At 60.0% G+C, this 27,195-nt stretch overlaps 1 protein-coding gene across 2 annotated transcripts; it reads right to left on the bottom strand.

The window, feature by feature from the left end:
- On the bottom strand, positions 1 to 27,142 carry TRMT44 (tRNA methyltransferase 44 homolog). 2 transcript variants are annotated; one of them, XM_066279773.1, is made up of 11 exons: positions 26,504 to 27,142; positions 24,295 to 24,409; positions 20,709 to 20,928; positions 19,237 to 19,305; positions 18,295 to 18,402; positions 17,038 to 17,109; positions 13,204 to 13,310; positions 11,729 to 11,912; positions 10,732 to 11,149; positions 8,138 to 8,254; positions 1 to 2,740 (listed from the first exon to the last, which is right to left on the bottom strand). In XM_066279773.1, the coding sequence occupies exons 1-11, from the start codon at positions 27,135 to 27,137 to the stop codon at positions 2,511 to 2,513; spliced, it is 2,274 nt and encodes a 757-aa protein (XP_066135870.1). In that variant the 5' UTR covers positions 27,138 to 27,142; the 3' UTR covers positions 1 to 2,510. The 2 variants fall into 2 exon arrangements, with proteins under 2 accessions (XP_066135870.1, XP_066135871.1); XM_066279774.1 differs by having other exon boundaries at positions 20,709 to 20,899; positions 26,504 to 26,642.
- Positions 27,143 to 27,195: the final 53 nt, after the last annotated feature.

Genomic DNA, 27,195 nt, shown 5'->3' with positions numbered 1-27,195 from the left:
ACAATCAGTGTTGAGCCGTGGGAACCTGGACTCTCTTCTACTGCTTGCTGTTTGACCGTTTGAACATATGCATCAAGGCTGTCGTAAAATCTTCGTCCTGTTCAATTGTGTTCAGTTTATTTAAAAAAAAAAGTATCAAGTGGCCTAAAAAAGTAGCATTCTTTCTGATAAACTGCACTTTATTCAATGCGTTCAAAATTTACTGTAATTAGAATAGACAAAATAAGATACAAAAGATTTCTACTTGAAGTAGCTAGGGAACGAGTATCTGCCGGTCTGAATGAGTGCCGCTCAGAACCTAGCACTTCCGGTCCTTCTGAGAGCTCCTCATATTCAATCACCCTTTAGGCTCTCAGGGCAACTAAAAGACCACGTTTTAGAAAAAATAGTCACTGGTATAAAAAAAAATCCAATTAGAGCATGTAAAATTGTGTGTTTCAAAAGGAAAGCGCAGCAAAACCAGATACAATTGCAAAACATGTTGCATACCATTACAAGCAGGTGATTGCCACACAGTATATACCACACCAAAAAGTTACTAAAATATATAATATGTATAAAATATAATATGTACCAGATATGGACAAAGTTTCATTTAAATTTATTATGTATAAATAAAGTATACTGAAGTTTATTTAGATTGTTTCACTTTCATACTCAATTACGAAAAAATAGCCGGTGACATGGGATAACTTCTGCATAAAATTGATCAACAATGTGTTAAGAGAATAAAAGTCAATAAAAACAGACTTAAAGCCCCAAATGTCAGAACTGGCACAAAAGGACTTGAAACCTGATGGATAAGGGCCACAAGTATTTCTCCTGAAATTTTCTTTGAAAAACAACAACAAACCCCAACGGAAACCCTAGTTGTTAAAATTACAGTATCCGAAATTAATAATAGGTGTATCACTGAATAACAGATTAGATACGACAAAAGGACGAATGACCTTAAAGAGGCCAGTAAAGAAGTCGTCCAAACTGAGGTACACAGAGGGGGAAAACAGCCTCGGTGACCAGTGGGATGGTGCCCAGTGGTCTAACTGAATTACAGTTTCAGGAGGAGAGAGAATGGAGTAGGAAAAAATATTTATGGAATACCGACTGGTTTTTACCCTCAAATTGTATCAAAAACAGTAACCCAGGGATTTACAAGATTCAGCAAACCCTATAAAAAAAAAAAAAAAAAAGAAATCACAGCTTATGCAGTGCTGCTGAACACAGAGATGAAAAAATCCTTCAACCCAGCCAGAGAAAAAGCACACACCAGAGGGCACAGCAGGGAAAGTCATGCTGCCTCACAGAAGACTCAGGCGGCTTCCGGGCTACGAGTCCAGCACCGCCTGGCTCAGTCCCCTCGCGGCCACTGGGAGGAGCTCCAACACCATGCCTCCCACAGGAGGCACTCAGTCGGGCTCAGCGCCCTGCCGGTGAGCTCTGCAGCCTGCTCACGGCCACAGGACACGCCAGCAGCCACTGGCCGAGTGCACCCGCCCGTGGCTACAACGAGGCAGTGAGTGAGGCCCACGCTGGCGATGACAGCTGGGCGGGGGTGCCGGGTGCTGCGGCCTTAGCACAAGGAGTGAGTTTATCCGCGCTACTCGAGAATGAACCGGGCGCACCCACACTGCGGAAATGTCACCAGGACACACCCCACAGAAAATAGAGGGCATGGCAGTGCCTACAGCTGACATGTATGTAAAGCTGTAAAAACGATCTTCAGCCTGACCGGGCGGTGGCGCAGTGGATAGAGCATCGGACTGGGATGCGGAGGACCCAGGTTTGAGACCCCAAAGTCGCCAGCTTGAGCGCGGGCTCATCTGGTTTGAGCAAAGCTCACCAGCTTGGACTCAAGGTCGCTGGCTCCAGCAAGGGGTTACTCAGTCTGCTGAAGGCCCACAGGGCACATATGAGAAAGCAATCAATGAACAACGAAGGTGTCGCAACGAAAAACTAATGATTGATGCTTCTCATCTCTCTCTGTTCCTGTCTGTCCCTGTCTATCCCTCTCTCTGACTCTGTCACTATAAAAACAAAAACAAAACAACAAAAAACAAAAAAACAAAAACGATCTTCAATAGAAACACCAGGACGTCCCCTGGAGCCACAGTGCGCAGGTGGGGGAAAGACGCAGTGGAGACGGACTCGCCCGTGCTGCCGGGTCTCCGTGGCAGCGAGCTGTCACAGGAACGGCTGTGCCCTGGGTCCGACCCTCCACACAGGGACACGTGGGTTGGGCAGCGCCCTGAAAAGTGCAGGGTCAGCACTGCCTGCGTCTCCTGAACTATGAGACACTCGGGGACCTGCACACTGACACGACACGGCACACGTGAGCGTGCCCCCCTTCAGAACGAGCCCGGACTCGGGTGGGGCTGAGGGACCGGCTCCGCCTGTCCGGGGACCGTGTCCTGTCCCTGTGGGTGCTGAGGGCAGGCGGAAGGAGGCCGCTGACGCAGGTGCAGCGCCCACCCTGCAGAGGGCAGAGCACGGACGGCTTCCCCGCGGGCCCCTCACAGAGCCTGCTTCTTCTTCTTGGTGCTGGGGGGCGGGCGCAGCTCCCCGGGCCCGTGGGCAAAGGGGCAGCGCTGTGCAGACAGAGCACAGCCGTCGGGGTGATGGGTGAAGAACCAGCAGAGGCGGGTCTTGAAGGCCTCGGAGAACAGTCTGCGCTTGGCCTCCGGGTGCCTCTCCTGCAGCCTCTCTTCCCTCCAGTCGCGAATGTGGACTCTCCCGTGTAGGACTGTGGTTCGGAACAGAGAGAGACACGGCTGGGAAGTTAACCTGCCAGTGCGGAAACCCACCAGGATCCGTGGGAGGCGGCCACATGAGTCCGGAGTCCCTGCACCCCCCAGCAGCTCCTGTGGGCTGCGGGGAGGAGGAACGTGGAGGCCCGGGCCTGGGCTGCACAGGGGACAAGCTTGTGGGAAACTAGGCCGAGGACCTGGGAGAGCCGGGGGCACAGCCACACAGGTGGCTCTGATTGGAGCAACAGTTGGACACCATCTGCACAGAGGTCCTGGTCTTTAAGGACCACGTCTCTTTCAAAATAAGAGCACAAGCAAGGCAGGCAGACGTCCTCTCCAGACAGGCAATGCCAAGGGCAGAGCCTGGTAACGAGGGTGCTGGCCGCGGCCCTGACAGCAGGGGTAGGGGAAACGGGGAGCAGCAGTGGGAGGGGCCTGTGTGGCCGAGGTGACCTCAGAGCGGGGCAGCGGGAGGACCCAGGAGGAGGGGAGGGGGCTGTGGCCCCGGCAGCTGACCCACTCAGCCGAGACTCCCTGTGAGCTTGCACTTGGCTGCTCCTCCTGAGTGCCAAGGACTCCACGTGAGACGAGGCTGAAGCAGACAGACTGCCCCTGGGAGCCACGAGCCACCTGGGGATGCGGATTCGGGGGGAATGAAAGGGGCCCCTGAAGAGACCGGCTCTGACCTGAGAACTGGACGTGTGAGCTACAGCCGAGTCTGCACACAGGCTGTCTCCTGTTACGGCCACGGGGCATCTCTGCACTGACATTTATTAAATACCCTCCCCTTGGGACCAGAGAAAGGAGCGCTGAGGCCACAAAGGGAGACTCGGCCACTGGGGCCAAGGGCACCTCCCAGGCCGGTGCTGTACCCCACGGATCCTGCTCTCCCTGGGGCGCTGCCCTCTGCGCTCTCTTCCCCCCAAAGCCCGGGTGGAGGAAATGTCAGTGTCCACCAGCTGTGCACACAGCGGCACCTCCTGGCAGAGCACGGAATGGCATGCTCGCCCCTGGGAGCCAGGGCCCCTCGGGTGTGTGTGGGAGGCAAGACTCCCACAGAGCCCTGCGCTGTGCGCTTCAGGGGAGGAGCCCCCGACCGCTGGGACAGGCTCATGAGAAATATGGGGGAGGTCACAGGAGCCAAAGCCAGCGTGCACCCCACCCCCCACAGGCCAACAAGAGGACAGGCGGCCACAGGTATGGAGCAGCACCCGCAGGTTCGGGGACGAGGGAGCCCTGGTAGGGTTTCTAAGGCCTGGAAGTGGGCACTGACGACAGCGGGAGGTGCTGGAGACTGCAGAGGCCCAGAGCCCCGAGGCTTCCCTACACCCCAGGGGCAGCGAGTGCTCTGCTGCCCCCTCCTGACACCCCGCCCCGGCCTGGGCAGGCGTGTGCCAGGCACTCTTGAGCGGGCTCCCACATCAGACCACCCACACTCTGCCCACGTGGGAACATGGTCCCGAGTTGGAATGGAATTACAGGAACACGGACACTACAGACACCCATTTCTGAACATCTCCTGGGAAGGTGCCACGTGCTCAGGAGCCCTGGTTCTGGCCTGGTCCGCACCAACCTGGCTTACCAGTCCAGCCCCACCCTTCTCGGGAGACCTCCAAACAAGTCACCAGCCGCACTGAGCTGCGTGGGCACCGTCAAGGACACGCGTGTAGCAACTGAGGACAGCACGTGGGCATGCCACGTAGTGCCTGCGCTCCCAGCCAGGGAATTCTGCGTGCTGACCACGTGCTGAGCACATACGCAGCCCCAGGGGTGGGGCAGGCACCGCCCTCAGGCCTGCCGCGGCCCAGCGTAGCACAGCCCAGCCATGCCTAGCACTCGAGGACCATTTCCTCACCCTGCACGGGTGAACCGGGAGGAGCCACAGCCGTTAGGAGAGACCCTCACATAGACTAGCCCTGGCCCAGGACACAGCTTTTATGTGATGCAGCCAACAGCTTACTTGAAGCTGTATTCCCAGGCCTCCTACTCAGAAGTACTTCCAAAAATAAATGCTCCCTGCATGTAAACTGCATAGAAGAGCAGTCAGACGCACGCTTGTTTATAATGGGAAAAAGATGCCAGTTCAGAACAGCAAACAGAAAAAGAGAGGAGCAGGCCCCGCTGCAGAGGGTGCTCAGGGACAGTAGCTCTGGCAGCTGGGTCAGCTCCCAGCACCCCCTCCTCCCAAGCCCCCTCCTCCCAGCTTCTCCACAGGCTGTGGGGCCACCTCACCCCCTCCACCCACCCCAAATGTGGAGACTGGTTCCCTTGACTAGGCTTGTCACCAGTGACACAGTACTGATCCCACTGAAATCATTAACCTAAAAACCAAGTCCAGGCCCTGGCCGGTTGGCTCAGCGGTAGAGCGTCGGCCTGGCGTGCGGGGGACCCGGGTTCGATTTCCGGCCAGGGCACATAGGGGAAGCGCCCATTTGCTTCTCCACCCCCCCTTCCTTCCTCTCTGTCTCTCTCTTCCCCTCCCGCAGCCAAGGCTCCATTGGAGCAAAGATGGCCCGGGCGCTGGGGATGGCTCCTTGGCCTCTGCCCCAGGCGTTAGAGTGGCTCTGGTCACGGCAGAGTGACTCCCCGGAGGGGCAGAGCATCGCCCCCTGGTGGGCAGAGCTTCGCCCCTGGTGGGCGTGCCGGGTGGATCCCGGTCGGGCGCATGTGGGAGTCTGTCTGACTGTCTCTCCCCGTTTCCAGCTTCAGAAGGAAAATAGAAAAAAAAAAAACAAGTCCAGCTCAACAGGGAAACCAGGCCACCGAAACGCAATACAGCCGTGCCACCTGGCTGTCACATGCGCGTGTGCACACGCACACACACACACACACACAGGGGATAGTACAGGTGTGCCACCTGGCTGTCACATGTGCATGTACACACACACACACACACACACACACACACACACGGGGGAAGGATAGTGCAGGCGTGCCACCTGGCTGTCACGCACACGCACACACACACAGGGGGAAGGATAGTGCAGGTGTGCACACCTAGCTGTCACACGCACACATACACACAAACGGGAAGGATAGTACAGGCGTGCCACCTGGCTGTCACATGCGCGTGCGCACACACACGGGAAGGATAGTGCAGGTGTGCCACCTGGCTGTCAAATGTACACACACACACACACACACACGGGGGAAGGACAGTGCAGGTGTGCACACCTAGCTGTCACATGCACACACACACAGGGGAAGGATAGTGCAGGCGTGCACATCTAGCTGTCACATGCACACACATACACACACGGGGAAGGATAGTGCAGGCGTGCACACCTAGCTGTCACATGCACACACACACACACACGGGGGAAGGACAGTGCAGGTATGCACACCTGTCACACACACACACGGGGAAGGATAGTGCAGGTGTGCACACCTAGCTGTCACACGCACACACACACAGGGGAAGGATAGTGCAGGTGTGCACACCTAGCTGTCACATGCACACACACACACGGGGGAAGGACAGTGCAGGCATGCACACCTGTCACACACACACACACACACACGGGGGAAGGATAGTACAGGTGTGCACACCTAGCTGTCACATGCGCACACACACGGGAAGGATAGTGCAGGCGTGCACATCTAGCTGTCACATGCACACACACACACGGGGAAGGATAGTGCAGGCGTGCACACCTAGCTGTCACATGCGCGCACACACACAGGGGAAGGATAGTGCAGGCGTGCACATCTAGCTGTCGCACACACACACACACACACACACGGGGAAGGATAGTGCAGGCGTGCACACCTAGCTGTCACATGCGCGCACGCACACACACACACACGGGGGAAGGATAGCACAGGTGTGCACACCTAGCTGTCACATGCACACACACACACACACGGGGGAAGGATAGTGCAGGCATGCACACTAGCTGTCACATGCACACACACACACGGGAAAGGATAGTGCAGGCGTGCACACCTAGCTGTCACATGCACACACACACACGGGGGAAGGATAGCACAGGCGTGCACACCTAGCTGTCACATGCACACACACACACAGGGGAAGGATAGTGCAGGCATGCACACTAGCTGTCACATGCACACACACACACGGGAAAGGATAGTGCAGGCATGCACACTAGCTGTCACATGCACACACACACACGGGAAAGGATAGTGCAGGCGTGCACACCTAGCTGTCACATGCACACACACACACACACACACATGGGGGAAGGATAGCACAGGCGTGCACACCTAGCTGTCACATGCACACACACACACACAGGGGAAGGATAGTGCAGGCATGCACACTAGCTGTCACATGCACACACACACACACGGGAAAGGATAGTGCAGGCGTGCACACCTAGCTGTCACATGCACACACACACACACACATGGGGGAAGGATAGCACAGGCGTGCACACCTGCGCTCTCAGGTGCACAGAGGGGGGCAGGACTCAACCCCCTTAGGAAGTTTACAGACTGAGGGAACAAACAGACATATGCCTCCATCAACCATGGGGCTCCGCGGAGGCCTCCTCCCCCAACACCTTTCTCAGGAGGAGCGCAAAGGCGCGAGTGCGGAGGATCTGCAGACAGCTGTCCGTATCCGAGACTACCCAGGGCTGAGCTGGTACCCTCCACGCAGACAAACCTGTGTCTTTCCAGGCTGGCTCCCCAGTCAGCCCCTTCCCCTCACAGACCCTGACCGAGGCCCCAGTCCTGCTCTTGGACCTACCACAGGCTGTGCAACCTCCCACACCATGTCCTGGGGACAGGGACAGAGGCCATCACCTTGCTGTGCAGCCTCCAGCATGGAGCATACATAGGAGAGCCCTGCCCAGATGGCGCCCTGTAGGCAATGCATCCTGGAACCTGCTGGTCACCCCCTTCCCAGGGGAGGGCCGTCAGGCCAGTACCTCCCTGCAGGGCATCACTCATCTCTCCCTCCCGCGACACCCCAGCACTGCGCCCAGACTGCCTCTGGGCTGTGGACCGAGCCCTGGCCCGCCCACTGGGAGCCAGGGTACAGTTGGGGAGAGGGTGTGACAAGTGCAGGAGGCAGGACCGGGCGGGGCGGAGGGAGAGGGGCGGGGCAGAGGGAGAGGGGGCGGAGCAGAGGGAGAGGGGGCGGAGCGGAGGGAGAGGGGGTGGGACCGGGCAGGGAGGATGGGAAGCTGTCCAGGACAGGTGACTTTATGGGGGAGACACAGCGCGGCCACCAATAGCAAGGCTAGGGAAGACAGGTGGGGGCAGGGGGCCCTGCGGTCAGGGGGGAGCTACGGAGTGTCGGTCCCACAGAACACGCGGTGGGCCCCAGGCCACGCAGGAGGAGCTGAGAGGTTGGTCTGGCAGAGCAGGTGAGGACGGCAGCGCTCGCCTCGGGAGACACGCACATCTCCAGTTGACCCGCTCACCTTCGAACACCTGGTGGCTGTTTCTGAGCAGCGTCTGCAAGCCGCCACACTCCCGCTTCAGTCTCTGCAGGGTCTCCCTGTCCAGCTCGCCGGCGACTTCCGCCAAGGAAAGGCTCTCTGCAGAGGACGGGTTCCCCCAAACAACACAAAGGCAGTTACAAACCTGTTAAATGGGCGCAAACACCACGGCGGTCCTGTGAACTCAGACCCTCCGCACGTCAGCAGGCGGGACCACGCTGTTCACACGCCACGTGCTTCCGTCCACACCTCACAGCAGTGCTGCGCGGGCAGGGCCAGCCCCGGGTGCCAGACCCCTGCTGCCTGCCAGCCCTCCTGCCAGTGAGCCCAGGATAACTGAGCCTCCCAGACATGACAGGTCAGCAGCTGCCCCTGTAGCAGCAGCTACAGTACAGTTCAATCTAGCCGGCCTTCAGGTCCACCTCTCGGCCGCCTCAAACCCATTCGCTCCACACTGCCAGCTTCCTTACCCTTTCAGTGGTGCCATGACCCAGCTGAGAGAGCAGGGACCCCAGCTCCCTCCTGAGTCCCCACGACCACGCCCTGCAGAGGGGAGCCCCAGGACTGCAATCAGTTACATCCCAGGGACAGACCCACTTTTACATCACGCAGGGGTCAGCAACACAGAGGACCCAGTGCCGGGGGCAGGCGGGGGGGCATCACTGGGTCCAGTGGCCACGGACAGGACCACCTGTGGGCAGGGACTGAGGGCCGAGGCCAGGGATGCCTCCCCTACCAGGGCCACAGACAGGACCACCTGTGGGCAGGGACTGAGGGCTGAGGCCAGGGATGCCTCCCCTACCAGGGCCACGGACAGGACCACCTGTGGGCAGGGACTGAGGGCTGAGGCCAGGGATACCTCCCCTACCAGGGCCACGGACAGGACCACCTGTGGGCAGGGACTGAGGGCTGAGGCCAGGGGTGCCTCCCCTACCAGGGCCACGGACAGGACCACCTGTGGGCAGGGACTGAGGGCTGAGGCCAGGGGTGCCTCCCCTACCAGGGCCACGGACAGGACCGCCTGTGGGCAGGGACTGAGGGCTGAGGCCAGGGATGCCTCCCCTACCAGGGCCACGGACAGGACCGCCTGTGGGCAGGGACTGAGGGCTGAGGCCAGGGATGCCTCCCCTACCAGGGCCACGGACAGGACCACCTGTGGGCAGGGACTGAGGGCTGAGGCCAGGGGTGCCTCCCCTACCAGGGCCAGAGACCTCAGCTCTGGACTGACAGAGACAAGATAGGAAGGTCAGCACCCCAGCTCCCAGCTGTCCCCAACGTGGGAGGGGCTCAGAAATGAGACCAGAACCCCCGCTGTGAGCCAGGAGGGAGCCCTCTCTGCTCTCGAGGAGGGCAGTGCACACAGGCACAGACCGCAGGCCTGAGGACCCGGCAGGGGACAGGGACACCCAGGCACTGGGAGGTCAGGCCCCACGTCTGCAGATGCACCCCCCAGAGGCCTGAACTCTGCCCAGCCCCCCTAGGAGCCCCACCCAGCCTATCTTCCCCTACTCGGGCTCCGCCCAGTGGGGTAGACCTGGGGGGGCACACTGCAGCACACCCATGGCACCTTGGGCTGTCTGCAGTTACAGATGGCCAGGCACCTGGGCCAGGGCTGCCGCGGGGCTGTAGAGGTAGGTGCTCCTTAATGGACACTAAGGGGGTCGGGTGACTCCTGGGGAAGGGGACGTGCTCAGTGGTGCTGCCGTGTCACAGGACACGGGATGGAAGGGGGTGAAATGAAGACAAGCTTGAGCAAGGCGACTATGGTTAAGGGGGACCGGGCCGAGGGCCGTGCTCCCCGGTTGAGGGGGACCGGGCCGAGGGCCCTGCTCCCCGGTTGAGGGGGACCGGGCCGAGGGCCGTGCTCCCCGGTTGAGGGGGACCGGGCCGAGGGCCGTGCTCCCCGGTTGAGGGGGACCGGGCTGAGGGCCGTGCTCCCGGCCCCTCCCTCACAGGGCTAGCAGGGGCCTTCCGCGGGCTGGAGAGGCAGAGCTCTGGCAGGGACCGACGGACTGCTCCACAGCACCCTCTGGTGGCCGGCCGAGCTCCCCACGGGGCAGAAGAGCAGGAGGAAAACAGCTCCTGCCCAGCAGCCCCGGGACCTCCAACTACCGGAACAACTTCAGAAAGAGAACCGGAGTCCTACGTGGACACCACCGGTTTCAACACAGAAACTCCTAGAACAATCAGGGACAGTGTCCTCCCTCTCCTCATGTCTGATTTAGTATTCTGGGGCCTTCAGGGACGATCAACTGTCACCACATACTCCAGGGGACAGCACCGTAACCTAACTTCTGCTCTGACGAGTTCTAGAGACGGAACGTGAGTGGCTGCAGACCCCGAGACCCGCAGCTGTAGAGGTTAATTGCGGGCCGATGTCACCGCCCTGCCCTCGGCCTCCTCCTGGCCCGAGTCCAGTCTGTCAACAAAGCCCCAGGAAACTTCAGGATGAGCTTGTCAAGTAGCCTAGTCGTTGTCACTCGTTTAAACACATTTAACTAAAGCTGACACTTGTAGGTTGGTCACAGGGCGATGGGGCCGCTGCCCGAACCCCGAGCACCCAGGGGTCCAGTTACCTCCTCGGTTCCAGGTCCTCAGGCCCCCGCTGAGAGGAGCGCTCGGCGTCAGCCGCCCTCCACCCAGCAGCAAGCTGGCCACTTGCAGCACCACGCGGTCGATGAACTCCCGGGGGAGGGACGCACAGTTCCGCACACGCTCCGCTCTCTCACGAGGGTGAAAGCCAGGCAGCCAGCGCCCCCCAGCCGCAGCCCCGGGCGCACGCCCAGCGCCCCGGTCCAGGGCTCCCGGACCATCGGGATGCCCCTCCGGGCCGTGGTCACCGCTGTCGGCACCTGTCCGGGGCGGGGCCGAAGCAGGTCCCCCGACGGCTGGGCTGCCAGAGCGGCGGCGGCTGTTAATGTACTGGGTTCTCTGCGCATCGATGCATGCCTCCGCGGCGGGCGGGTACGTCCTTGATTTCCCGATGAGACAAACCTGCGATGGAGGAGAGCGGTCAGCCACTGCAGTACCCAGCATCCTCTGTGGACCTGGCAGCCTGAGGGCCCTGTCCCTCCGACCCCTGCCCTGACCACCTGGCCGTCACCGGGAGGCGGCCCCGACTGTTCATTTCAGGTGCATCTGAGTTAATGAAGCTTCCAATAAAAAAACTTTAAGTCATTCTGAGCTTCTGAAACAGGCTTTAATTGCAGCCAGTTACTTGCAATTCAAGGACTTGGAGCTCAGCGTCCGGCCTCAGATAACACTACACAGGTCAAGACGTCTCTGCACAGGTCCAGCCGACACCTACTCTGGGGAGGTCCCCAGGGCCATTCAGAGTTTCTGGGTTCCCACAGAGCTGCCTGGAGAAGGAAGCGCCAGGACATCCCCCCAGACGGGGACCACGCAGAGTAGAGCCCCCCGAACCCCAGCAGTGACTGAGATGGTGAGGTCGGCCCAGGCGCCTTGGGAACAGCGTGCTGCGTGCACGAGGGTCCTCTACAGCTGAGACGGGGCTCCGAGCTTCCCACCCACACGCCACCAGGCCGCCCCCGGACACGTGGGGGCAGGACGCACCCTCTTGGTGGAAGGGATCCTGAGGCAGTCCTCCTCCACGCGGAACCCACAGGTCGCCCCCACCTCTCGGATGAAGTCCAGGTACTCGCGGTACTGGGTCTTCTCGCTCTGCCTGCGGCAGTACCGCCCCACGAAGTCAAAGAAGCAGCAGGGCAGGACGAAGAAACGGCAGCGGTAGGAGGACCTTCGGAAACAGCAACAAGCACAGAAACCAGTCAACCACAGATCACTGAGGTCAGCAGAGTCGCGGCAGAGCCACGCAGACTGAGTCACGGCCTTCGCGTCAGAGAGCCACGCAGACTGACTGAGTCACGGCCTTCGCGTCAGAGAGCCACGCAGACCGACCGAGTCACGGCCTTCGCGTCAGAGAGCCACGCAGACCGACCGAGTCACGGCCTTCGCGTCAGAGAGCCACGCAGACCGACTGAGTCACGGCCTTCGCGTCAGAGAGCCACGCAGACTGAGTCACGGCCTTCGCGTCAGAGAGCCACGCAGACCGACTGAGTCACGGCCTTCGCGTCAGAGAGCCACGCAGACCGACTGAGTCACGGCCTTCGCGTCAGAGAGCCACGCAGACCGACTGAGTCACGGCCTTCGCGTCAGAGAGCCACGCAGACCGACTGAGTCACGGCCTTCGCGTCAGAGAGCCACGCAGACTGACTGAGTCACGGCCTTCACGTCAGAGAGCCACGCAGACTGAGTCACGGCCTTCGCATCAGAGAGCCACGCAGACTGACCGAGTCACAGCCTACCAGAGCTAGCGCCCGGAACAATGTGGCACAGTGTATCTGTGTAACAACTGCGGCTAATGACTTTCAGACTCGGTGTTTCCATTGTGGTCTCTGGTCAGCCTCGTCTGGTGCTTTGGGAAGTGCCCCAGACTTCAGCTGTGAACCGGCATCGGAGGCAGGCACAGAGACAGGAAGATCTGCTCTTGGACCCGGGGATCCCCCGAGAGCCGGAACAGCTCACAGGCCTGCACAAGGGAGACTTGGTAACAAAACATTCTGGGGCAGCCCCGTGAGCGGGTGCCCGGCTGAGGGCTCCTGATGCAGAGGCACAGGCTGCCTCCGACAGGTGGATGATGCGACTCAAGAAGCAAACATTGCTGCAAAGTATCTTCCTGAGGACAGGCTTTTCCTCTGAAGAAAAACCTGTCTATCAAAAAACAAACCAAAAAAAACCCTTCTAAAAATTGGTACCTCTTTCACCACTGGATATAAGTACTGTATAAGTAATCAACACTGACCCAGAGAAACAGAGGATGAACTGCGTATGTAACTTAGCTTTTCCCAGTTTCCAGGTTTTAAATAGAAAACTAGGCAGACTCTGACATTTCACCCAATGCGTCGTCACGCACTTGACCTCGCTGCCCCTGTGGTGCCCGGCTGCCCGCAGCTGGCAGCTGCCGTTCTGCACAGCAAGGTTGAAGCACCAAACGTCCCCAGCCACTAGCCCTGCCATGTCTCCCTCACCTGGCTGCAATGACAGGTATCCACGGTGTCAGCTCATCGGAATGGTTGCCGATTAACCAATCAACATCTGGGAAGAGGGTCTTATCACTTGGCGTGATTGCGCCTTCCTGAAAGGAAAACACAAACAGGACGGAAAGTTCAGTTGAGTCAACACCGAGCTGTGGAGGCAGCAGCTGCAGCGAGAGGGCAGAGACCCTGCAGGACCACGGCCCGCTCTGGGCCCCCGGGGTGCAGGACCACGGCCCGCTCTGGGCCCCCGGGGTGCAGGACCACGGCCCGCTCTGGGCCCCCGGGGTGCAGGACCACGGCCCGCTCTGGGCCCCCGGGGTGCAGGACCACCGCCCGCTCGGGCCCCCGGGGTGCAGGACCACCGCCCGCTCTGGGCCCCCGGGGTGCAGGACCACCGCCCGCTCGGGCCCCCGGGGTGCAGGACCACCGCCCGCTCTGGGCCCCCGGGGTGCAGGACCACCGCCCGCTCTGGGCCCCCGGGGTGCAGGACCACCGCCCAGCTCTGGGCCCCCGGGGTGCAGGACCACCGCCCGCTCTGGGCCCCCGGGGTGCAGGACCACGGCCCGCTCTGGGCCCCCGGGGTGCAGGACCACGGCCCGCTCTGGGCCCCCGGGGTGCAGGACCACGGCCCGCTCTGGGCCCCCCGGGGTGCAGGACCACGGCCCGCTCTGGCCCCCCGGGGTGCAGGACCACCGCCCGCTCTGGCCCCCCGGGATGCAGGACCACCGCCCGCTCTGGGCCCCCGGGGTGCAGGACCACCGCCCGCTCTGGGCCCCCGGGATGCAGGACCACCGCCCGCTCTGGGCCCCCGGGGTGCAGGACCGCCGCCAGCTCTGGGCCCCCGGGGTGCAGGACCGCCCGCTCTGGGCCCCCGGGGTGCAGGACCGCCCGCTCTGGGCCCCCGGGGTGCAGGACCGCCCGCTCTGGGCCCCCGGGGTGCAGGACCGCCCGCTCTGGGCCCCCGGGGTGCAGGACCGCCCGCTCTGGGCCCCCAGGGTGCAACAACCCGCTCTGGGCCCCCAGGGTGCAGGACCTCTGCCCGCTCTGGGCCCCGGGGTGCAGGACCACCCGCTCTGGGCCCCCGGGGTGCAGGACCTCCACCCGCTCGGGCCCCCGGAGTGCAGGACCTCCTGCTCGGGCCCCCGGGGTGCAGGACCACCTGCTCGGGCCCCCGGGGTGCAGGACCTCCGCCCGCTCTGGGCCCCGGGGTGCAGGACCACCCGCTCTGGGCCCCTGGGGTGCAGGACCTCCACCCGCTCTGGGCCCCTGGGGTGCAGGACCTCCACCCGCTCGGGCCCCCGGGGTGCAGGACCTCCGCCCGCTCTGGGCCCCGGGGTGCAGGACCACCCGCTCTGGGCCCCGGGGTGCAGGACCACCCGCTCTGGGCCCCCGGGGTGCAGGACCACCCGCTCTGGGCCCCCGGGGTGCAGGACCACCCGCTCTGGGCCCCCGGGGTGCAGGACCGCAGCTTCGCTCGGCAGGACCTCAGCGCTCCAGGCCCCTGGGGGAAAGGTGAAAGCAGGACTAGGGGCAGTGAGAGCACCTGCCTGCTGCCTGCCCCAAAGGTACGGAATGCTGGCAGCTTCCAGCGTCCTCACTGGAGTAACTACCACTTTCCTAGAGCTCATCTCCCATGGAGAATTGAGAGTGAGCTTTCCCCCTGGCTGAACAGCTCAGCTGGTTAGGAAGCATCATCCCGCAGTGGGAGCCTGCTCGGTTGGATCCATGGTCAGCGCATATTCAAGAACAGATCGGTGTTCCTGTCTCCCTTCCTCTCTAGCTTAAACCAATAAATAAAAATTAAAGAACAAGCAAAAACCTATTTCCACAAACATAAGAGGCGCTCTAGGAGAGAAGAGCCAGGCGAACTGTCTCCCCTGCAGCAGGACACAGGAAGAAGAAATGAGCTTCAGTGCAGAGCGCGTCCGTGTACGGCGGCCGGGCCGAGCCGACGTACCTGCCCGTTATGATCCTCTCTAACGGCTCACAGGACAGCCATGTCAACCACTCTGATTACTTCTGAAGTTAAGCTTGAAACAGTTTATGCTTTTATGATTTAAGGCCTTTAAACACTAGCCTTTGTACTAAATTACAGACCATCATTAACTACTGGGATCAAGTCTCAAAACTAAATCTGTCAGTCAAAACTGGAAGCAAAATAAAAAGATACTATGTAACTACAAAATCCTGTTAATTGTGAAGAATGACCTCCAGGGAAGAAGGCAGAAATGTTGTTCCCTGATCAAAACCAGAGAGGAGACGTTTAACAACACTCACTGGCTTCCAAGCCGTTACCTAGAACACCTCAGTCCGAGTCTTGCAGACACCACGTGTGTAAAACTGGGACTAACGGGGCTGCCAGCCTGCACAGCACGTCACTGTTCAAAGCAACACGAGGTGAAGTCGGGCACGAGAGAAAGTGATGCCATCGAGGGACACGGTAAACACGAGACACAGGACGTGCTGACGTAGCGCGTCAACCGCTGTGCAGCAAACCTCTCAGTAGGGCACAGGCTCGAGAGCGATGCTGAGGGCACAGTAAATGCACAGACCGCGGCCGCTGGTTCTGACCGGGACGAGGGCCACGCCCTGCACAGGACCGCACTGCTGCACACAGACTGGCAGCACAGCGGGCTTGCTGACTCCAGCACCCCCAACAAGCAGAGAGCTGTGCCGTGACGTCAGCCACAATGTCACCAGGCCACAGGGACCTTTCAGCTCCATGACAACCTGACGGGACACAGTTGTATGTGACCCACTGAGGACCAAGATGTCATTGGGTGGCACACGTGGCTGTATTCTTGACCTCTCCACCATGGAAACTAGTTCTTCTCCCGCCCCAAGTCAGCACTCCACCCCTGCTGGGCGGGAGCCCATGTCCCAGTCACACCCCTGCACGTGAGCTCTGGACACGGGCCCTGGACATCCTGGGCGGCTGAGGCACGTGAGCTCCAGGACACGGGCCCTGGACAACCTGGGCAGCGGAGCAGCAGGGGCTAGGAAGGGGGCTGTGCCCACGGCGCCCAAGCTGAGGGTGTGGCCCCACGGCTCAGAGCTCCCTGGCTGGCTGGGAGGCCTCGGCTAGAGACCAGCGCCCCTGAAGACCCAGGCCAGCTGGAGGAGTGCCAGCAAGGAGGTGACCGGTCACTCCCTCCTCAGGGAGACTCCTCTCTGATGGGCACCTGGACAAGCACTGCCTGAGGACAGTGACCTGGGAACACGTGAGCCCACGGCGTGGCTGGGACAGGGCTCCTGACGGCTCAGGGCAAACGGGCTGCCCGACTCCACAGCGTCCAGCCCAGTCCAGACTCACTTCCCTGCCCCCTCGCCTGACTCCTCGGCCTGCCCGCTGTCCCCAGGCGGCAGCAGCCCCCAGACAGTGCGAGGTCACCCTGCAGCTGGCCCGTGGAGGGGACACCCTGGCTGCAGATGTCAGCATCCTCTCTTCAATTCAGCGAGAGGCTGTGAGAGTCTACAGGTTCCCCTCGCTCTAGACTTCAGACTACTGAGAGCAGGCGTCCCCAAACTGCGGCCCACAGGCACATGCGGCCCCCTGAGGCCATTTATCTGCCCCGCCGCACTTCCGGAAGGGGCACCTCTTTCATTGGTGGTCAGTGAGAGGAGCACTGTATGTGGTGGCCCTCCAACGGTCTGAGGGACAGTGAACTGGCCCCTGTGTAGAAAGTCTGGGGACCCCTGACTTAGAGGAACGTGAGTGGTTTTGGCGGGCACTGGACTGGCCCACACACAGAGCAATACCGCTGACACCACGGGCAGGAGGCAGCACCGTGAGGGGAGCGAGCGAGCGAGCGAGGGGAGCAGTACCTCCAAGCACGCCTGCGGCCCGTACAGGTCCCAGATCTTCCTCCTCCGCACGTCAACCCCTCGGCCGGGATGCTGAAAGTTTCAGAAAACGAAGGGTCAGTGCCACTCACCACAGTAAGTGAGCAAGGACAGGTGGCAGGCAGGGCCGCAGCGTCAAGTCCAGAGACCGGCAGCATTCTGGGACGGCTGCAGGTCAGCGCTCAGCTCTTTACGACAGACATGTGCCCCACAAGGCAGCTGGGACCCGCCCTCTGCTCACGGTGGCTAGGTGCCTTCATCACGGGGGACACGGAGCTGGGGCGATGGGCCCTGTCTGGGCTGGAGCCCCAGGCGACAGGCCCCTCGGCTCCCAGTGGGCATCAGACCACAGGCCGGGCTCCTTCTCCAGCTCACCAACCGAGAGAAGCTCCATCCTCATCCTCCGAGGTGGCTTGTCACCAGCACAGCAGGCCCCTCGGGCTCTCACAGGGCAACTGTTTATTTCACGACGCCCCCCCCACCAGCGGGCAGGCGACCACGAGCATGCTCACGCCCAGAAATATCCTGCTCATGGTGCTACATGTTTCTCTTTCGTACAGCAGTTCAAGGACATCCTGACAAGCCCGTACCAGGTCCCCCACTGAGGACGGATCTGACCCCTACGGCAGAGGCGAGGGGTTCACCTCTGGGGTTCAGACCCCAGCTGGTCCCGTCGACTGTGAGGCCACTGGGCCCCGCTGGCCGTGCCAGGTGAGCCGGGAATGGCCTAGCGCCCTGGACGCGCCCAGAAGGCTGAGATGCTGGCGGAGGCCCCGGGCGCTGTGCCCGGTGCTGTCTGAGCGTGTTCTGCCTTCCTTCAGGGGCCCCAACAATGGCTGCAGAAGCTACCACCACCCTTTCACATGCCGGCACCCTGCGCTGGACTTGAGCTTTCCGAGGGCAGGGCCCCTTCACCCTTCATGCCCTTCTGGCCCCTAGGAATGGCGGGCTGTCCAAAGGAAACAGTCCACAGCAAGACACACGTGCTGTCCAAGCCTGCCGTTCCCCGGCACACACGCCGGTCCCTGAGAACACCCTCCTCGTCTGGTGACACTGCTGTCCTCCCTCCTATCGGACAAGCCGCCGTCCACAAAGAGCCCCCACCAGCCCCATGTGCCCACGGCCAGGCCGACGGGGACCCGGGTCATAGCAGCAGGAGAGGTCTCAGCGACCCTGGGCTGGACGTGGAGACGCGCTGGGCGGAGGGGCGGGGGGGGGGCGGCCCTGCACCAGGCTTACCCCCTCGCGGCTCAGGATGTGCACCAGGAGGCCGTTCCCGCAGCCCAGGTCCACAAAGGACTGCTTCGCGGTCACCCCCTGCGCGGCTCTCTCTTCCTCCCACAAAACCTGACGGGAAAGAACAAAACCAAGTCAGTTTGCAACTGGCTCTAACCCAGCATAACTGAGACACAAGCCCCAAGGGGGACTCGAACACGTGCTCAGAGGAGGTGGGGAGGCCTCGCTGAGGTCCTGGGGCTTCCGGGCAGGTGACGGGCAGGTGACGGGCAGGTGAGCAGGGGTGGGGGAGGCGGCACCCGTCCTGCGAGCATCTGAGGCTGCGAGGGGGAGGGGCCCTCAGGACAGAGCCACACTGAAGGGCGCCTCTGGGCAAGAGCTTCAGAGGTCAGTGTCTTCATGCTTTCTCTACATTCAAATTCTGTACACGTTTATAACAATAAAAAAAATCACGCTATTTCGAAAAAGACTAAGAATAACAGCTGTAAGCTACTCTGGCCCGCAGAAGCAGAAGCCCTACGCCGGGGGTTTGACAAACACAGCTCACCATGGGAGCATCGGCCAGCAACCACCACCCCCACTCCCCACGCGCCTGGACTGACCACCGCCCCCGCTCCCCACGCGCCTGGACTGACCACCGCCCCCGCTCCCCACGCGCCTGGACTGACCACCGCCCCCGCTCCCCACGCGCCTGGACTGACCACCGCCCCCGCTCCCCACGCGCCTGGACTGACCACCTCCCCCGCTCCCCACGCGCCTGGACTGACCACCGCCCCCGCTCCCCACGTGCCTGGACTGACCACCGCCCCCCGCTCCCCACGCGCCTGGACTGACCACCGCCCCCCGCTCCCCACGTGCCTGGACTGACCACCGCCCCCGCTCCCCACGCGCCTGGACTGACCACCGCCCCCGCTCCCCACGCGCCTGGACTGGACACGTTCTTACCAGCAGGTAGGCAGCAATAGCCACGTCTTCATACACAAACTTCTCAGGATCAGTCACTTCGGGCCACACCTAAAAAGTTGCCAAGAGTGTGTCTTGTTGTTCTTCCTCCCACCTCGTCACAATATTTAAAGTATGTCCACAAGGTATAAGTCAAACTGGACTGATTATGAAGTTCCCAAGAAAATAAACTCATCCCAAAGGCAGAAAATCACCATCAGTCCCTTGCAGTAAGAGATGTATCTAAAGGCACAACATTCTTAGAACACCTGTGTGTCCAGGATACGTCACGAGATGCAATCCAAGGCAAGACTGTACAGTAAAGACAGTGCATGTAAGCTGTTTAGATGAGGCAACTGGACATCACAGGAAAACAGTGACATTAGCCTTGTCACTTATCTGAATGACAATGAAAAAGCAAACGAGGGTGGGCAGGGGTGGGGGGCAAAGGAACAGGGCGGGGCCAGTGCTCCGTCCCCTGCACTGTCGGCAACTCCCGTCACTCCACAGGAGCTATCACTCAGAGGTCTGTCCCTGTGCCTGCCTGCAAAGGAGGCACAAAGCCGTAGCCACCACACAGGATGACCGTCAGGCGCTCTGAAAACACCCGACACTGGGTGTGTACGTGTGCGGTCCGTGAACACTAATAACACGCAGAACTGGTATCTGGCAGGAGAGGACCCGACGGCCGACGCGGAGTGCTCAGACTTCTGTTCCATCAGAGTGGGTCAGACGTTCAGGCGAACCATCTCACTACAGGCAATTTAAAAGCTGGACGAGCACAAGTCCCTTCTTGGAGGGACTGAGCAGGTAACAGGATAAAAAGGCAGGCTCGGCTAGGACCCGGGAGAGAAGGAACCAGGTCGGCCCAGCCAGAGCCTCCACGGGTTCCAGCAGGAAGGAAGGGCGGTGGTCCCCAGCCGAGGCTTGTGGCTGCTCTGTTACACAGCAAGAGGTGACTGGTAAGACATGGAAATGCTCAACCGTGGCGATTTCTAGGAGCAGCGAGGGAGACAGGAACTAGGAGGAATAAAAAGGAGTTCCAACCACACTGTGCTCTACTTCTTACACTCGGGCGAATGCGTGTGTTTCGTACTGTGAGGTCTAGAAAGAGGGACGTCAATTCTAAGTGGATGCTGTTTACTTGAACTTTTCATATACCTCCTCAAAATACCTGATTCATACCAAAGAATTATGGTAATTCAGCAATCAAGGTAATATTCAACTGGTTTCAATTATTTCCCTTTCATTCTCTTGGGGGAAAAGCAATGGGCAATTCCGAATCCTCTCCCCAACACGGCTGTGCGGTCCGCGTCCCGCGGTGTGTCAGCCGCCGCCGCAGAGGCTCAGGTGGGCTCACCGGCTACATGCCCGCAGCTGTGGGAAACGGGCGGGCTCCCAGGACACAGCCCCACCTGCCAGCACGCTGTAATGACCCGTTTCTATGAGGGGATGGCAGGCAGTCGCCGAATTACCTTGACCAGGTCTTTGCACTTGTTCTTGAGCTCCTGGTAAGCCTGGCTGTACTTCAGGATGGGGATGAGGGACAGGGTGCTTTTAAACCCACTCCCCTTGCGCTCCACAGACCACCTGGCCAGCTTGGCCAGCAGCTCTTGTCCAAGCCAGCTGGGTTTGGGATAGACAATTCCATCTGAATGCCATCTTTCTGGACAGAAAATTAAAACAGATATGAACCTTTAAAAGTAAAGAGAAACACGAGTAAGCAGAGCTGGTCTCCAGTGCAGTCACACGTTCATCTACCAGAGGGGAGAGGAGACGGCTACTGTTACAAAATACGTTACTTAAACAGTTACAGAACCTTCACTAACAGAGAAAACCATTTGAAAAGCAAAGAGCAGAATTCCTTCTCTTGCAAACATTGTTCAAGTGCATCACACGTCCTACGGAGCCCACGGGAAGGGCCGCCCACAAACAACCGTGTTCCCTGCCTCCTGCCTCTCCCACCAACCAACCACCAGGTCCTAGTGCCCGTAGATCCGCCCAGCGCTTCTGTTCTCCACGCATCTTCACACGTGCAACTCAGTGTGTTTACTGGCTCGCCATCCAGTGGCCCGAAAGCCGAGTCACCACCAGAACACAGCCGGGCGTTCCACCACCAAAACAGAGCCGGGCCCGGGCATTCCACCACCAGAACACAGCCGGGCCCGGGCGTTCCACCACCAGAACACAGCCGGGCCCGGGCGTTCCACCACCAGAACACAGCCCGGCGTTCCACCACCGGAACAGAGCGGGCGTCCCGCCACCGGAACACAGCCCGGGGTTCCACCGCTGGAACAGAGCGGGCGTTCCCGCCGCCGGAACACAGCCCGGGGTTCCACCGCTGGAACACAGCCCGGCGTTCCACCGCCGGGGACACAGCCCGGGGTTCCACCGCCGGGACACAGCGGGCGTTCCACCGCCGGAACACAGCCCGGGGTTCCACCGCCGGAACACAGCCCGGGGTTCCACCGCCGGAACACAGCGGGCGTTCCACCGCCGGAACACAGCCCGTTCCACCGCCGGAACACAGCCGGGCGGCTCCCGCCTGGGCTGTCGCTGCCCCGCCCGGCCCCACGGCAGGCGCCCACACCAGTGGGCCCCGAGCACAGCACAACCCGAGGCTGCAGTTCAGGCAGCACGTGAGGAGAGCGAGCATCAGCTCTGCAGGTCTGCACACTCCACGGGGCCTTCCAGAGCAGGCGGAGCTCGGACAGCTAGATGAGAGCGGCCAGGCTGGAGACTGGCAGGGGCAAGGGGAGGTCTGTGGGACCAGAACGAAGATGTCAGGCTCTGTCACCATGAGCATCAGAGGGTCACAACCCAACCCCACCCGTACTAGGCGCCCAATCTGCCGAGGCCCGTGGGGCAGAGCACACAGGAGAGCCTGGGAAGGCGCCAGGTGCTCCCCTCGGACCCCTCACTGTGGAAGCACTCCTGCTGGGACAGGGGCGGGATGGGGGGACGGATCCGGGCCTCCCCAGCTCTCCCGGGCCCACACTCTCCCACCCCTATGCAGAGACGCGGCCCCGGGGTCACCTAACAGCTCCATACTAGCTCCCACCAGCGGGGCAAGCCAGAGGGTTGCTCCCACTCCCCACTGACCAGAGCGTGCGGAGAGGAACGCCCGGGACAAGGTGCCTGGAGCAACCTCCTAAAACTCTCAAGAGCTGGCACCTGTGCATCCCTCAGCACTCCAGCCAGCTTCTCAGCGTGAACATGAAGCCCGGCCCCTCCTCAGGGGCTTAATTATGAAACCCACTGCACAGCTGTGAAGACTGGGAGCCGCGGGCTACCCCGTCCGTAGGGCCACAGTGCCAACGGCGAAACCGAGTCCCTCCGACCCCAAAGCAAGCTCTTCCCACTGTACCCTCTGCTTTCTACAAAACCATGTGCAAAGCCCAGCACAGGTAAACAGACAAGTTCCCCTCGGTTATTCTAGAAAGTATAGACAGATACGGCTCTCAGGAGAACATCAGTGAGAGAATTTACCAGTCAACTTTTTCATTTTTACTTTTTAAAATATTTTTATTGATTTTAGAGGGAGGGAGGGAGGGAGGGAGGGAGGAATAGAGGAAGAGCCAGAGAGACAGGCACATCGGTCTGACCGGGGATCGAACTGGTAACCTGTGCTTTGGGACGATGCTCTAGAACCAAGGCAACCTTTTCATTTTTGAAAATACCAACTGGAAATAAACCAAGTTATGCACTGTCATGTACAGACACAAACACCATACAGAACACAAGGGAGTTCACTGAGCTGCTAGGTTTGTTATAAGCATTACTAAGTACCCCCCACATCTAAAATGACATGGGCCTCAGCAGGAAATAAGTCTCACGCATACTCTCTATGCCGAGGTGTGAGAAAACAGGAGGTGGCTGCGGGGCTGGAATGCATTTCCACAGCAGTTTGAACCAAACCCTGTCACCACACCAGGTGTCCTGCCGGTGTCGAGGCCAGGTAGGTTCACACTGGGTTCGGGCAGGCCACAGAAGAACTGCGGGGCTGAAAGGCACTGGGCCATTCCTGTTTACTGGATTCTCGCAGAGGCCCGTGAGCGAACAGGCAGAGGAAAACTGCTTCTCGTGGTGGTGGGCCAGCGATCAGGACCGCAGCCTTACATAGACCACACACACACACACACGTGGCCTTCTGCCACGTGCTCATCCACTAATCGTGCAAAGTGCACGCAGTCGGAAAACAAGTAAGCAAGCCCAACCACAGCTGTTTCCACTCCAGGGCCTAAACAGTGATGGACGAAGCTTCCTTACAAAGACTTGACTGTGGGTTTGGGGGGGGGTTGAGCCCACAGTATGATGTAGAGATGTGTCATAGAACTGGGCACCTGAAACCTGTATGTGAATTACCGACACCCTAACTAACTCAATAACAAAATAAAGGTGTTTGAGTCTGTCTGAACTCATTGGTAAAACTAAATGCTACGTGGAACGTGGAGATTAAGGACTCCTGCCTGCCAGGCCGGGACCACACAGGCGTGGGCCGGGCACCAGCTGAACAAAACCACGTTACAGAAGCACCAGCTGGGCCCTGGCCGGTTGGCTCAGCGGTAGAGCGTCGGCCTAGCGTGCGGAGGACCCGGGCTCGATTCCCGGCCAGGGCACACAGGAGAAGCACCCATTTGCTTCTCCACCCCTCTGCCGCGCTTTCCTCTCTGTCTCTCTCTTCCCCTCCCGCAGCCAAGGCTCCATTGGAGCAAAGATGGCCTGGACGCTGGGGATGGCTCTGTGGCCTCTGCCCCAGGCGCTAGAGTGGCTCGGGTCGCAACATGGCGACGCCCAGGATGGGCAGGGCGTCGCCCCTGGTGGGTGTGCCGGGTGGATCCCGGTCGGGCGCATGCGGGAGTCTGTCTGACTGTCTCTCCCTGTTTCCAGCTTCAGAAAAATGAAAAAAAAAAAAAAAATGAAAGAAGCACCAGCTGGAAGGTACATTCCCACAAACCTTAACTGCCTAAGAGAGCTCCTTTAGCTCTTCAACGGCCCAGAACCTTGCAGCCACCTAGAGAAACTGAAACATCAGAAAAGGAATCATTATCCAGTTCTTACCATTCTCCTTTGTCGTGGCTGAGCTGAATTTGATACACATTGCCCATCTTAACCTTTAAATTCCCTTTGTCATCTTCTTCCAGAGGTAAAAAAGTTGCAGTTCCATTAAGGACATCTAAGGAAAAAAGGACACGGATGCCAGGTTAAAGCTGCTCAGTGCCCTGTCTTAACGGAAGCGGTAGTAAAAGTAGTAACAGATCAGATGTTGTGTCTTCAGTCTCCCAGGGCTTTCCCCACCGTTTGCAACGCTGAGCCAGGACAGACGGGCTCTTCTGTCCTGGTCACTGCTGCCCCGAGACTACACCCGCCAGCAGGAGCAGTCCTAAAAAAGACCCTCCTGGTTGACAGGCGCACTAACCTCACACAACCTGAGGGACAAAGTCCTTAGTACTAATTCACCACCACAGGTGTCACCAACTTCGGATGCGGTGATGACAGAAACCGCCTTCGGTGCAGAACAACTTAATTGTAATACAGCACCACTGTGAAAACATAATTATAAGACAGCGCTGGGGCCAGGCCCCTCCACACTGCTTCACACGGAGCAGTCAGCTCACCTCCAACAGCTGCACTTCGTGGCCAGGGTCCCACTCAGCCAACGGAGTACAAACCTCAGCAAGAAAGGAAAACGTGCTCCCCCAATGAGAGGGACCTGGCTTAAATAGACAGAAGTCCCACCCCTGGCCCCTGATTGGTCTTCCCTCATGCAAATGAAGACTCCAAATCCTCACAGTTTAATTGGTCCAAAGGCACTGTTCTGATTGATCAGAAACTGCTCTAACTGGTCAGAGTAGCACAGCTCCAATAGGATGGGGAAGACCTCAGTCCTATTGGCTGAGAGAGGACTCCAAGTCCTTTACAAGGGCTGGCTCACCGGGCAGGAGCGGGCAGGAGCGCTGTGCAGGCTTCTCCTTGAAGTACGGTTAGTGTGAGTGAGTGGCCCCTACGTATAAATGGCTACTAGGTTCTGTGTTTTTTTTTTGTTTTGTTTTTTTAACTTGAGCCCAGTTAGCCACCAGCTCTTCTCCTGCAGCTATTTTCTCAGAGTTCACACTCAGAAGTTTGGCTCTGCCTCTTCTAGTAAAACCAGTCTGCACACAGAGGGCCACATCTGAGGGCCGCATGGGTCCTGACTCACGAACTCTCTAGGGTTAGTAGAGTGAAATGTAGAGGGTGATACCACAGTTGATAAGAGCTGGAAGGCCTCCCATACTGGCCTGGGTACGGCCGAGTCAGAGGGCCTCCTGGAGGAGGGGACACCTGGAAGACACTCCTAGGGGCAGAGGCAGACAGTACTGCGGGTAGGGGGAGAGCGAGGTGTGCGTCTACCCGCATTTTAGCATTGCTGCCGGTGTGCACAGAGCAGCCTCCTGTGGGTGTCTGCATCCTAACACCCAGAGCCTGGACCGCATCGTGTCACATAGCATAGAGGGGCTTGGCAGACGTGGATCAGACTATTGACCTTAGAAGTGGGAGAACACAGTGGGCTCTATCTCGTCACGTGAACCCTGAAAGTCGAGCACCTCCAGCTGGAGGCGGAAGCGGGGCAGCAGAAGAGGGAAGTAGGAAAGATGCCAAGTGCGAGAAGGGACAACACGGAAGGCTCTGAGACGCAGGGAGCTACGAGCAAGAGCCAGACGGCGGCCTAGCCAGACGGCGACCTCTACAGGTCCCTCCATACGCAGCTTTTGTTTTGGGATTTTTTGGTTTTTGGGTTTGGTTTTTTTTGTTGTTGTTTTTTTGCGCATCTGTCTACCAGATAAACTCCTATCTCACGTTCGCTGCATGTTGCCCTTCTCCCCCACGCCTTCCGGCCACCACCCCAATCAATAGGTTCTTTCTCAGAGCTCAAGGCTGCATCCCTAGGATGCCCCTAGGCCCCCTTCAAGTGTCTGCCTGAGAAAAGTCAAGACTGAGAAAAGAATCATCGACTCCTCCACCCCACACCTGAAGAGGGCGCCCACCTCCCACCTCCGTGGGAAAGCAGGAGCTTAATTTCCACACATGCACGGCTCCCCTCACCCCCAGCCCCAACCCCATTCTCCCTTTAAAACGCCCGGTCACCCACGGAGGAGTTAAGGAGCAAGCTGTTAGGGCAGTTAGACTCCCTCTTGCAAATAAGTGCATTACAATGAAAACCCATCCCTGCCACTTGACCCGGCGTCCGTCCGTCTCTACGGGACACCCCCGTCAGCAGAAACGCTCTCACCCTGCACGACGAGCTCTCTCCTCGGAGCAGCCAGCGGGCTATGCGGGCTCCTTTTCGGGATGACGGTTCTGAGAACCACGTCGAGCTCGTGCTGAGCCTCCGGCTGCACGCCGGCCCCCGGGCCGGCGAGGAAGGCCAGCATCTCCCCATTGTCGCCGCCGACGAGGCTGCGGGAGAAACTGTCCCAGAGAGAATCCAGATTCGACGCGGGATCGTCGTCCTCCCGGCGTCCATCCTTGCTGGACGGTCGCGGGGCCCCTGCGAGCAGAGGCGCTGCGGCGGCGGCTTCCCTCTCGTCTTGCCCTTGCTGGAGCCGGCCCTGGGGCTCCTCGGGGCCTGCGCTCGGCCTGCGACCCGGGCCGCCCTCGGGGGAACGATGACAGGGTCCCGGTCCCTCCTCGAGCGCGCATGCCGCCGCCACCCGCTCCTCCTCCTGCCCGGGGCCTGCGCTGGGACTCGGACCGCGGGCGTCGGTCCGGGGCAGGGCAGCGCTCCGCCGGGCCTCCAGGCGGACTCCACACAGCCGCTTGTTGGCCACCTGCGGCCTCTCCAGCCACACGGCCACCGCCGCCCAGAAGCCGCCGGGGAGCATAGCACCGGGGTCGCGCACGGCGGTCCGGCCCACTTCCGCCATGATGGGGCCGCGCAATGCGCCTGGCAGCTGCAGCAGCGGCGCGCGCAGCGATGACGCA

The sequence above is a fragment of the Saccopteryx bilineata genome, chromosome 5, assembly GCF_036850765.1.
Source record: "Saccopteryx bilineata isolate mSacBil1 chromosome 5, mSacBil1_pri_phased_curated, whole genome shotgun sequence".
NCBI lineage: Eukaryota > Metazoa > Chordata > Mammalia > Chiroptera > Emballonuridae > Saccopteryx > Saccopteryx bilineata.
The sequence above is the reverse complement of the archived record's forward strand: the minus strand, read 5'-3'. Positions and strand labels throughout refer to the sequence as shown.

Excerpts from the sequence above, each read along its gene's own strand:
- TRMT44 (XM_066279773.1), bottom strand. The coding sequence starts at position 27,137 with ATGGCGGAAGTGGGCCGGACCGCCGTGCGCGACCCCGGTGCTATGCTC. Across the intron at positions 24,410-26,503 it reads GAGAGAGCTCGTCGTGCAGG|ATGTCCTTAATGGAACTGCA; the intron begins GTGAGAGCGTTT and ends TTTTTTCCTTAG. Across the intron at positions 18,403-19,236 it reads CTATTGCTGCCTACCTGCTG|GTTTTGTGGGAGGAAGAGAG; the intron begins GTAAGAACGTGT and ends CTTTCCCGTCAG.